Source organism: Leiobunum rupestre, chromosome 3 (assembly GCF_980474605.1).
Source record: "Leiobunum rupestre chromosome 3, qqLeiRupe1.1.hap1, whole genome shotgun sequence".
Lineage (NCBI taxonomy): Eukaryota > Metazoa > Arthropoda > Arachnida > Opiliones > Sclerosomatidae > Leiobunum > Leiobunum rupestre.
Window position 1 is genome coordinate 47,233,645 of NC_143386.1, and position 12,566 is coordinate 47,246,210.

Below are 12,566 nucleotides of genomic sequence, written 5' to 3' on the forward strand. Positions count from 1 at the left end.
ATTTTTAAAAAGGCCACCCTACATTTTTTCCATAAAACAAAACCATTACGCAGAATCGCAGATGCATCGAAGATATGGCGCCGCTAAAAAATAATGCGAAAATCGCGCCCAACATCCTAACCCGAATACTAAAAGAATAACGGCAAAAAAGAAACGATTATTGGCGCGGGAACGTTTTTATTTAAAAAAAGAGGGCAAATTTTAATAGAAAAAGTATTGAGTGGAATGGCACCCTTTCTAAAATACGTTGGCAAGAATACCGGACTAGACAAGACGCGTTTCTGCTATATATTTTTTTTCTCTCTATAAAATTGGGGAGAGGCGGAGTGATTTCGTATCATAACTGGGTCGTTTGGCGACTATGAGGGAGATCGGGTAAAAATAAAGTCCTCTTTTCATTTGTTTCGGGTCTATGTCAAAACCATTATTGAAATATCGCCTTCCTAGCCGTTTCTTTTTGTTTACAACGGCGAAAATTATAAGTTCTGCTTCAATGGCCCCCTTTCAAATGATAATAATAATAAAATTATAGACAGAAATACTCGGGTTCTCACGTCATAACAGAAAGATTCCTTTGTCTATTCTTAATTTGGTGCTTTTGTCACGATTTTCTAGTGAAGATTTTTGACAGCAATTAGATCGTTTCTATCGATTCCGACCTAAGCCACGACCAACCGGTTCGTCAAAGAATAGGCTTCGAGCTTAGGAAATATAGCGCCATCTGCCTTAATATCTGTTAACTAAATATGTGAAGAAATAGCAGACGGCGTTTGAAATTTCAGCTGTTGTGAAGAGAATTTGGAACGAGCAGACAGCTTTCATATATTCAATTTAAAATTCGATCAGTAGGCGGCGATACTTGGTACCAAAATTTAAACTACGCACGAAGCTTATTATCAAAAGTATATAATACCAGATTAATATTTATCTTCTTATATTGGTAATCTTATACGCTTGAAACATGTACCTTCACAGGCTCTCATTATATTGTCTATAAATAAGAAATCTCAAAAGTTACATAATTACCAAAAGTGTGCAAGTTCTTTCCAATGCTAAACATTTACTGAAAGCTGCTATCGAGATAGACCACATAGAAGGCTATTCTAGGATGGACGATCATATGCACCATTTATCTAGTTTGTTCTTTCGTGTCTTGTATTAAAACATCGATAGATGGCGGTAGCGTTTCCGTCGAGTGGCAAAGACATCAATAAGCCTGCTAGCCTTTTCCCGTGCTTCTTTAGTTCTCGAAGCTCTCACCAGGTGACACTGTTTCTGCTTATTAACTTCATTCCCTCCCTCCCTCCCCTCTCAACTTTTACTTCGCATATAACATTCGATCATTTCAAACACGATTACACTGACGCACTTATGGGAATTATGTCACTTTTGGTAATATCCGTTTTCAATTTAAATTTTACATTTTACATTGTCAGGCGGAGTGACACACGTGGTGAAATTTGAGCCGTGATGTACACATCCGCGGTTTTATGGGAAATTCACGCTTAATTATATCAATTTCTACCCTTTGACGGTACTTGTTTCATTATTATATTCTAGATAGATACCTAACTATTATATACCTCTGCTATTATCGTTAATTATCTGTTCCGTAACATTCGGTGTGGTCACTACTTTCGCGAATATATTGTAATTGTTCAGATTAAGGTGTACATGCACTTGAAAATATTCTATAATTTGTAGCGCAATCGAATTAGGGTCAAGAATGTGTTAACATTAAAATTTTATAGAGCCTACATTTTGATTATTAAAGTGTAGGAGTTTCCAAAAAACTGGTATGAAAACTGGAATGATGGTCGTTATTTGTATGTTAAAGGACGTCCTTGCAAGGTTACGAACGTACCCCTTCTTTTCTTCCTTATTTCGTTTTAATCCGGAATGGGAAATGCAAGCGCAAAGAAGAAACGCCCCTCATTCCTCTCGAAGTTCACGCTCAAGTTTATTTCAATTGAGGATGAAGATATTTTTCCCTCCCCCAACCTTAGATAATTTCTTATTAGGTTCAAAAGAAAACCCCTTTTACAGAATTGTCCTTCTATTATGCATTTATAATTTTTTATACGGAAAAATATCGAACGGATTTGTCTAATTTTTCTCTACGGTAGCACGCAAATATTCGGTGCTTGGGTAGCGTTCAGCAACCCGCAACGAACTCAACGTTGAGACCGTTTTCTCTACCACGGTTTATATATTTATACAGGTTTGAATTGTCCGTAGCTTCGCGCATACTACAGGACGAGGCCGCTTAAATTCTGCTGACTGGCAACTCGGTTTTCCAAATTGCGCTCGCTGCGCCATCTAATTTATTGAAACAGTACTAATTGGATATATATATAAATTTGGTCAATAGCTTTACAATATCCGAGATGGCGCAGCGAACGCGATTTGGAAATTTCCGAATGCGGGAGTAGCGATTAAGTGGCCTCTCCCGGAGTGCGACAAGTCTAACCTGTGTAAATATATAAACCATTGAGTTGGGAATATTAATCTAGAGGTCCAATCAAAACGTCGGATTTCAGTATTTCGCGAAACAAGTATTTAAAATATCAGAATACTGCCGTCTGCTCTCAAATGACGAGAAAGCTTTATCATTCTACCCGTGGCGCCGTCTATCTCTCAATGGTTCGTTCAAATAAGACGCGTTTTCCGGCAAAAAGATTTTTTTTTCAAAAACTTGTTTCGCGGGAAGCAGATTTGATTGGATCTCTAGATTAATATTCCCAACTCAATGATATAAACCGTGTCTCTACCATAGAAATCTCATAGGTAACTAGAATGCTGCCGTGTAACTGGCAAATGGACCAAACGCCGTGGCAGACGATAGCCAGATTTCAGCCAATCAGAGCTCAAAGAGTGGTTCTGCCAAGAATTTAATGTCATCAGAGATAATGACGTCACCTAGCTCCCGCGATAGTAGCGGAACCAAGGAGGATTATTATTCTCCTTGGCGGAACCACTCTACGGCCTCTCATTGGCTGAAGGTTCAAAACGAACTGGCGACAAGCTCGGCCGTAGGCGGCAGCATTCTAGTTACCTATGAGATTTCTATGGTCTCTACTGTACGATGTTTCACGTATCCCGTGAAAACGTTTAGTTAACGAAGTGGCTGCGTTTAGTAACGCTCAACGGACTCACCGTTGAGTCCAAAGATAATATAACTACGTACCCTAGTTTCGAAACCAAGCAGGCTCTTACTGAGTTCCCGGCCGAAATCGGAAAAAACTGCTGGCAGGGCTACCGACATCTAGTTAAAAAGTTTTAGTGAAAATTGCGCCGTGGTTTTTGACTTGCGATTTTCAAGATACCAGATATTTTTGCGTTATATTGTTTTAAAACAATAATGGATCATGCCTGTAGCTCTATAAATGTTTCTAAACGAAAGAAAACTAAAGGTGAGTAATATTTATTAAGAGTTAGCAAGTAACTTGCGCAAAATGTATATAAAATAAAATAAATTTACTCGACAACGAATTTATTTTATTTTATATAAAGGTGAGTAATATAATCTTGGGTTATCTATTGAAATCCCTTATTTTTCACCCTGCTATGGAGCGCGATTTTTCCGACTTCCGGCGCGAACTCAGTAAAAGCCTCACAAGAAAACGCGCTATCGAGAAACGTCGTGATTTCGAATCTAGGGTACGTAGTTATATTATCTTTGTTGAGTCACTAGACGCATAAAAATATAAAGGAGACTAGAAGCACGATTAGATTGTGGTGAGATGTACGAGTTAGAAGGCTGCCATGAGAGTGGAATCGCCAGTATTCTTTGTGGGAGCACGCCATCTATTTTAAAAAATAGTTTCCTTTTTTGTTAATAGATGACGCACTCCTGCGTGGATAAGTAGCGATTCCACTCTCATGGCAGCCTTCTAGCTTGCCCGTTTTCCTTGAGATTACGGGATAGCGCAGTAGTTCTAGTCTCATTTCTATTTCTATGAGTAGACTCACGTTGCTTGTCCGTTGAGCAACGAAGTCATCGGCTGTAAGAGTTTTTTCGTTGCTCAACGGTCATGTGACGTCACAGCACGGAGGAAGGCTAGCTGCAGATGCCGTGACAGACGATATTTTAAAAAATTAACAACAAACGTAAAAAGCGTTCAACAAGATCCTACGTCACGTTTAGGAACGGTCTCAACGAAATTAATATTTCAGATATTACGTTGAGCGTTACTGGGCGACGTTCTATTCCGTTTTTTCCAAGTACCAAAAATCCCAAAGCATGCTTTCTTAGCGCCCTATAGACATCTAGTGGTTCTATTTATTTATTTATTTATTTCACTAATAGGAACTTGGCCTACCAAGCCGAATGGCCGAAACGGCTTTTGCGCAGGCACTTACAGGGACGAGTCATTCGCATGAAACGAATATACAAAGTACAAAAAAGAAATAATATTAATAATAATACAAAAAAATTCATACCGTACCAAAGGCAAGAATATTTAAGGGGAAAGAACAGCTCAGTGTAGGAATTACGGGGTGACAATTAAGTGGTCAGTTACAGAGGAGCGGAATTTATGGTAGTCCTTTATTAAAACAATAGACTGCGGAAGTTTATTCCAATCGTTAATAACAGAATGGAAAAAAGAATTGAGTCTCTGTGCCGTGTTGGCACGTGGTTTGCTGAGCTTAAGGGTGTGGCCCATAGTTCGGTTCCCCGAGTCTAGGGCAAAGTAGTCGGAAAAACCCAGATCTAATTTGTTACTGAAAAATTTGTAGAGTAAGCACAGGTTAATGGCGCATCATTACAGGTTCTATTTTTAGGGCTTTTAGCCGGGCAGGAGCAGGGCGTACTGAAAATTTGGAAGCAAGTTTTGTAAACTGGTTCTGAGCTTTTTCGAGTGCCTGTTGGTCTGTCTTCGCGTGTGGGGTCCAAATTGGTGAGCAGTAGTCAAAAATGGGAAGGATCAGAGAGTTGTAAAGCGATTTGACCAACAGAGGTGACCGGAAGTAGAGACTCCTCCGCACTAGACCAGTGACCACGCACTCGTTTGGCAACCTTGTTGGTGTGGCTAAAGAACTTCAAGGGGGGTCAAGTTGTACACCCAGATCTCGCTCCGAGAGAGTAGTTTTGAGGGGCGTACCGTTTAAAGTGTAAACAAAATTGTGGTTTTTGTTGCCCAGGTGGAGGACAGATCACTTTGATTCATTAAAGGATAGACCACGCGATTTGGCCCAGTGTACAGCCCTATCCAAGTCAGATTGAAGATCATGACAATCAGAGAGAGTTTTGAGACGGTGAAAGAGCTTAGAGTCGTCGGCAAAGAGGAGTATAAGCGCAACGAGTATGGCGTCGGGCAAAGAATTGATGAGAACATTGAAGAGAAGGGGTCCTAGGACAGAACCCTGGGGAAAGCCCCTACCAATATAACCCCAGCCGGACGCCACGCCATTGAGCACCATCCTTTGCCTCCTACCACGCAAATAGTCCTCAATCCAGGCGAGAGCATCGCCAACAATGCCCTCAGCTTCTAGCGAATCTAGGAGACAGGAGTGGGGTATCGAGTCAAACGCCTTGGCCAAATCTAGGTAAATTACATCCATAGAAATCTCATAGGTAACTATAATGCTGCCGTGTAACTGGCAAATGGCCCAAACGCCGTGGCAGACGACGCCAGATCTCAGCCAATCAGAGCTCAAAGAGCGGTTCTGCCAAGAATTTAATGTCATCAGAGAGAATGACGTCACCTAGCTCCCGCGATAGTAGCGGAACCAAGGAGGATTATTATTATCCTTGGCGGAACCACTCTACGGCCTCTCATTGGCTGAAGGTTCAAGGCGAACTGGCGTCAAGCTCGGCCGTAGGCGGCAGCATTCTAGTTACCTATGAGATTTCTATGATTACATCTACACTCGTCCAGCCACTGGGACCACAAATTCGTTGCTTCTAGTAGGTTAGTCAGACAGGATCGCCTGGCGAGAAAACCATGCTGGTAACGGGAGAAAAAGTTGGTGGCGGTTAGGTGGGCGGTAGTTTGACTATGGACCAATTGTTCGCTCAATTTAAGGGTTTGGTTAAGGTTACTTATTGGGCGTTATTTGGTGCGGTCAGCTCGGGAGCCCGATTTGTGGACTGGGGTTATGTTGGCCTCTTTCCAGGACAAGGGAAGTTGACATTCAGAGAAGGAGCGGTAAATGATCAAGTACAGTGGGAAAGAAAGATCAATAGAAAGAGATTTTAACAGAAACGGGTTAACACCCTTAAAACAAAATGTTTCCCTAAAAAGGTGTCGTCAGTGACGTTACGATAATTTAACCAAAAAAGGGGCATCTAATAATTGTGAAAAACGGTGTATATAGCCATAAAATATCCAAACATATACCTAATTACGATAAAAACCAGAGTACTGAGATTCTACTGAAGCCTTTCCTTTCAAAGACTTCACCTTCGTCGTCCAGCTGCCAGTCATCTCAGTTTATTTGCAGAGCAGAGTAATGGCTGCGTCCACGTTTCCCTCATGCAGGATCATTGGGTAAACTAAGAAATTGAAATATAAAATAGTTATTTTTTTATGCGATATTTTTTGGCGTTAAGTTTAAAGTTTTTAAATAAAAAACACGGGTTCTCGTTAAGTTTAAACAAAAACTTCTACAAATTAATGAGTGTACTAACACAAAAGTTCAACCCCATTCTTGGCAAAATGGAATGGGATATGCAAGATGAAAACTACGATTTCCATCAAGAAATTGCCAGGCAAGAATCTATTAAAAATAGCTTTAAAATTAAATAATAAAAAATTTAATACTTACACAATACAATAATTAAAGGTCTGGGTATGCTGATATGGTTCACGACACTGAAAGGGTAAATATTCCATCAAACAACCACAACACGCCTACTGTATTAATTTTCAAACTTTCACACAGAACCAAAAATACTACAATGCCTTAAAATTAGTGATATCTGAGATGAAACAAAAGAAAATTCCTATAAGAGTATTAGATATAGGGACAGGAACAGGGTTATTGTCGATGATGGCAGTTCGTTGCGGTGCGGACAGCGTAACTGCATGTGAAGTGTGTAAAATAATCAAATTAGTGAGTTAAACTATTCTTAATTTCTCTTTATTTATAGGCTTTCGAGCCAATGGCCAATTGTGCCATTGAAGTAATTAAAAATAATGGAATGGCAGATAAAATTAACGTTATTAAGAAAAGATCAACTGAATTAACCGTTGGACCAGGTATTACCATCAAAATCAGTGAAAATTTGATATTCCTTTGATTATTAAAGATTTTACTTTTAGGTTGTGACTTAGAAACAAAATGTAATTTGTTAGTAACTGAAGTTTTTGATACTGAATTAATTGGAGAAGGAGCTCTTGGTACATTTCAACATGCTTGGGACTTTCTTTTAGAAGTAAACATCAAAATAGTAATTGAACTTTCAATTCTTATTAATTATATGAATTTTTTTGTAGCCAAATTCCAAAATAATTCCTTCGATTGCAAAAGTTTATGCCCAATTAGTCGAATCTCCCTTAATCATGAACTGGCATCGTAGCCTTCCAATTTCCTTATCAGAAAATTTATTTATTAATATTCCCGATGAAGTTAGAGATTGTCCAGGTTCCGCCGCAGTACACGATCTTCAAATAAGCCAATTAAGAAAATCGGAGTTTAAACTTCTAAGCGAGCCTATTATAGTTCATGAGTAAGGTTATCTATAATATGAAATAAAACACCTTTTTGACAGATATGGCACTTTTAGTTTAGATTTTACTGGGAAAGAACGTCTAATATTTAAAGAAACATGCCTAACTAAAGCGGATGCAATTGGAAGTGGTCAATGTCAAGCCGTTTTAATGTGGTGGGACATAGAAATGACTCCGGGTGGGGAAATTCTAAGTTGCGCTCCTTATTGGACGCATCCTACTCCGGAAAAAATGCAATGGAGAGACCACTGGATGCAAGCTATCTATTATTTACCCAAACCTATTACTGTCGAACTGGGAGAACCATTTTACTTGGGCACTCATCACGATGAATATAGCTATTGGTTTAGCGTTCACAGGTATAAATTAAAATGAAAACTTATCGTGTTAATTAAACTTGAATCTTTATAAAGTGGCGTCAAGAAAATGAAACCAGTGCGAATGGAACCTCCTTACTGCATTTGTGGACTGCACGCTAGCTATAGTCGAACGAGAATTGGCATGATGAATGATAGAAATCGGAATGTATTCCTGGCCAAATCACTTGAGAAGGTCCTGAACTTATGCCAAATTTGTCCATTATTTTTGCAAACTACAACATATTGATTCAATTTGCTCTAATAGATTATCAGAAATGATACGATTGTTTTCTTTATGGGTGAAGGAATGATTTTGCCCATCTTAGCAGCTAAATTAGGGGCTAAACAAGTATTCGTTTGCGAACCAAATAACATAAAGAGGGAACTGTTACAGAAGTATTTAAAAGTCAATGATGCCACTTCGGTAGTAAAGCTACTTGATAAGGAGGTGTATGAAGTTCAAACTAACGACATTGATAACTCAAAAGTAAATAAAAGAAAGAGTATAACATACATTATTCTCATAATTAAAAAGAAAATTTTGGATAGATTGACTTAGTCTTGGGAGAGCCTTGGTTTGCTGCCAGTGTCCTTCCTTGGGATAACATTCACTTCTGGTACTTGTTGAGAACATTGAGACCTTTGCTCCATGACAATGTCGGCATTCATCCTTCTGAAGCTAGCATTTGTTTTGTGGGAGTTGAATTTGAAGATCTGTGGAAAATCAGAGCTCCAGTTGGAAATGACGTTGAGGGATTTGATTTAACTGCATTTGATAAGTTGATCAAAGGTGCAATTGACATTAGCGACGCAGAGTTAGAACCCCATCCGTGTTGGGAGTACCCTTGTAAAGCTCTAACTTGTCAAGGTGATTTGCTTACTATCAAATTTACAGATGATATTTCCAAAATTACAGATTATGAAAAAACAATTAATTTAACCCTTAGGAGGTAAGTAGGCATTTGATTAAATTTTTTGTAAGTTATATGCAAAATTATTTCACATCATTTATTTTTAATTCCAGTAAAGGAAGCACATGCAATGCAGTTATTTTTTGGGTTAATTACACCTTCAATAATAGAACGTTTTCAACTGGGCCAGTTAGCCCCTTTTCTATAGGAGCAAAAATTGATTGGTACCGTTATTCTCATCAAGGTGTCGCATTTATTGAAAATCCTTTAAGAATTGATGAGAAAAACCAGAAACTTTTAAATGTGAAGGCCATTTTTAGGCCTAGTTTGGGTGATTTGACTTTTAAAGTTAAAATTATTGAGGAAGAAAATAATTGCGGGTGAAACTTAGATTTTAACGATTAGCTTTAATAATCATGAAAACTTTATCCAAAAATTTACATTTAAACGTATTGGATTTATAAATGGTAAAAAAGTTTTGCTAATTTATCACAGCATTACCAGAAAATAAATACAATAAATTGGAACCGATAAATAAAATAAAATTGGCTGTTATATTATATGTAAATGAGCAAATATATGCGTTTCTTTACCAAAAATGGGCTACCACTGTTTTCATTGAGGCTTAAACCAAAACAAAGCTGTAGACTTGTAAAACTTATTTGGGAGGTGAATAAGACCTAATAGTAATTAGGCTGACCCCCATTCCCAAAAATTGTGTTTACAACTATGACCTATGACCAGACTTGTCACAGGTTCATACTTGGTTCAGTTCATGAGTACTACAATAGAATTTCAGATAGCCTTGGATTCCCTTTTCTATCGAAGAAAAAATGGGGCATGTTGCCATTTAAGAACTTCCCCGAATGCCACTGTTTCCAGCTTTGTTACTCACTCAGTTTAAACATTCACAGAATTGGCAAAATAGGAATGTTACCATCAACTAGCTTTCAACACGCCAAAAACCCACATTAACATTAATACACTCCATTAATTTCAATATTTACCATATGTATTACCTTATAAAACACCACATTTATATAATTGTAAAAGATTTCTAAGAAATACTGTATAAATTGGCCCGGAAATATTTGGTATAAAATGGTTTTTAACCCCCCTTATCCCCCTTCCTGACTAAATGTAAAATACTTGTTTCAATTTTAAGTCGATTACCACTACAATGGTTTAACACTCGGTTTGATACACTTTGGGTAGGCCTTCGTCATCTAGCAAATGGTTGGAAGAAACCTCGGGCCCAGAACCAACCTAATTACATAAACGTAATTAACTTTTTTCAATCGTAGTAGATAAATTTAATACCTTGGTATGAATGATGTACTGTAAGGCACCAGTTACTGGCATAAATTGTAAAGCTGACATCAAGTCCTACGTGAATATTGTATATTTAAAATTAGTAAACTCTAATTGGGAAATTTAATTAAATTACCCTTGAAATTTCTTCAGCTGGATTAACGGGTAACCCAACGCAAAATTGGGCTGGATTGTTAGAAGAAGGCGGAAATCGAAGGCAAATCAGAGAAACTAGCTCCGCAACATTCTCCTCTTGCATAAATAAACAAGCATTGGGCCCCGCATCAAACGAATAAGCCACCTGCAACATGTAAAATTGTCAATACTTGCAGAAATCAGGTTATTTTTTAAAAAGTACCTTATTATCTTTGTAAAATGCATTATACTGATGTACTAAGTCAACTATAGCCCAAGATGTTTCATTCAAGTAGCGTATAGGTGGAAATGTATCATGACAAACAGCGTGGAATTGATTGCTATCTTTCATAGTTATTTCGGCAAATTTTCCAAAAGATTTTTCGCGAATTGACTTCTTCATATCTTCAACTCTTTCAGGCAGGACTTTTGATACTCTGTATTTTAAAAGTTGACTGGTTTTGACACTATGTCCCATACCAGATGTACTTGCAGTTCCTTTACGACCAGAATTTACCTATATTTCAAATTGCTTATTTTCATCTTACGATTGCCAAAAATGGTCAAGTAGCAACTTACAACTAAAACTAAAATACGCATTCCTGGCCAATGGTTATCAGGAGCAATTTGTTTAGCTATAGAATCAGTCCCATCCTCCATTTTACCAGCATGCCACTGAACGAAACCTCCAAACATGCTTCTACACGCACTACCTGAACCTTGCCTAAAATACATTTTCAAATTGTTATTAGCATATTAATCATATCTGTACTAAAAATATCATTTTCTACCTGGCAATGCAGGAAAGCTCTTCATTTTCAATTCCATACACTTTTCCCAGTGTGTAAACTACAAATTAGGTGAATTATAATATAATATTAAATGTTATTTATTTGTTTAAAGAATTATACCTAGACAGGCATAGCCGGCAGCTGAAGAAGCTAAGCCCGCTGCAGTGGGGAAATTATTACGCGAGCAAATATGAATATTCCACTCCAAAAATGACAAATCTCGATTTGAATCTTGTGGTAATTTTTCTCTGGCTAATTTTCTTACTGGATCATTTAAAAACACAGCTCAACAAACATATCACCAAAAAAAAATGAACAAACATACTTTCTCGTATACAATTTTGTATCCTAACATTCTCAACATCTTCCTTCCTATTATTTTCAAATTTATTAAAATTTTTACATCTTTCACTTGAAAATACAATGTATTATAGTTTCTTACTTTCCATTTAACCACATAACATCTTCTGAATAGGACGGGCTTATAGAAACCGTAGTTTCAGCATACATCTGTCATTTATGCCAATTTATTTATAAAAAAAAATTAACAAGGTATATTAATTTTGCTTTTAATTACCTGTTTCATGGATAATGTCGCGCTTATGGAATCATTTAATGGCAACAAAAGATCTTCATTACGTTTACCCCCTAAATAATTCAAGGGGGAAAATAAATACCATTAACTTTTCTTTTACTTATTGTAATTTGTCAACAAACTAAGGCTTATTTTAATAACTTACAGTATTTAATTACTGCGATATTAACAGGGGCTTTTGCAGTTACTGTAATAGATGTACTTTGTGGATGTGGTGTCATTTTAAAGTAAATTATGTAAACGAGATTGAATAACTTAATTTAATTTTTCAGCCTTTGTGAAACGACTAATGCAGCAGACAACGCAACACGATTTAGCGATACAGGAAAAAAATAACGTCAGAAGTAAAGGTACAAGCAGTTCAAGTGAAAATGAATTTTTGGCGAATAAATCACACGTTTGACTGCTACAGACTTTGAAGTTTACGATTCACCTTAGTGCGCAAAATGAAATCCTTTAAACCTTTATGTACGTAAAGGAAAGGAAAGGAAAGGCTGCGTTACTGGTAATTTTGAGCATTATGAGACTTCAATGTTGATTTTTACTTGTTATTTATTTCAAAACTGCTCAATATTATGGTATATGTTGCGCATTTTGCGGTCCAAATTTATAAACAACAAAAATTACCATTTAATTGAATAACAATGAAAATTTTGGCTGTGTTTTATCAAAAACGCAAAAAAGGGTTTTTCTTTTGAGTTTCGGGGCGGGAATGACGGAGTTTTTCGGTTTCCGTCTTTGCCATTGGATAAAATCAGTAAGGACACACCTTTGTTAGAGATTATCGT

General features: G+C 37.3%; 2 protein-coding genes across 2 annotated transcripts; one reads left to right on the forward strand and one right to left on the reverse strand.

Annotated features, from left to right (window-relative positions):
* Positions 1–6,404: 6,404 nt before the first annotated feature.
* On the forward strand, positions 6,405–9,400 carry Art7 (arginine methyltransferase 7). The gene is made up of 11 exons (XM_090168473.1): positions 6,405–6,715; positions 6,790–6,826; positions 6,889–7,038; positions 7,097–7,205; positions 7,269–7,381; positions 7,443–7,675; positions 7,733–8,035; positions 8,090–8,228; positions 8,301–8,522; positions 8,585–8,985; positions 9,060–9,400. The coding sequence occupies exons 1-11, from the start codon at positions 6,534–6,536 to the stop codon at positions 9,328–9,330; spliced, it is 2,160 nt and encodes a 719-aa protein (XP_090024599.1). The 5' UTR covers positions 6,405–6,533; the 3' UTR covers positions 9,331–9,400.
* On the reverse strand, positions 9,334–12,225 carry Mvd (mevalonate diphosphate decarboxylase). The gene is made up of 11 exons (XM_090168475.1): positions 11,924–12,225; positions 11,761–11,831; positions 11,626–11,693; positions 11,509–11,555; positions 11,304–11,447; positions 11,184–11,241; positions 10,972–11,116; positions 10,616–10,909; positions 10,394–10,558; positions 10,267–10,332; positions 9,334–10,212 (listed from the first exon to the last, which is right to left on the reverse strand). The coding sequence occupies exons 1-11, from the start codon at positions 11,997–11,999 to the stop codon at positions 10,132–10,134; spliced, it is 1,215 nt and encodes a 404-aa protein (XP_090024601.1). The 5' UTR covers positions 12,000–12,225; the 3' UTR covers positions 9,334–10,131.
* Positions 12,226–12,566: the final 341 nt, after the last annotated feature.

Coding starts and splice junctions, on each gene's coding strand:
- Art7 (XM_090168473.1), top strand. CDS start 6,534: ATGCGATATTTTTTGGCGTTAAGTTTAAAGTTTTTAAATAAAAAACAC. Junction 7,382..7,442: donor CTTGGGACTTTCTTTTAGAA/GTAAACATCAAA, acceptor ATTTTTTTGTAG/CCAAATTCCAAAATAATTCC. Junction 8,036..8,089: donor TATTGGTTTAGCGTTCACAG/GTATAAATTAAA, acceptor ATCTTTATAAAG/TGGCGTCAAGAAAATGAAAC.
- Mvd (XM_090168475.1), bottom strand. CDS start 11,999: ATGACACCACATCCACAAAGTACATCTATTACAGTAACTGCAAAAGCC. Junction 11,242..11,303: donor TGCCGGCTATGCCTGTCTAG/GTATAATTCTTT, acceptor CCTAATTTGTAG/TTTACACACTGGGAAAAGTG. Junction 10,559..10,615: donor CATTTTACAAAGATAATAAG/GTACTTTTTAAA, acceptor TACATGTTGCAG/GTGGCTTATTCGTTTGATGC.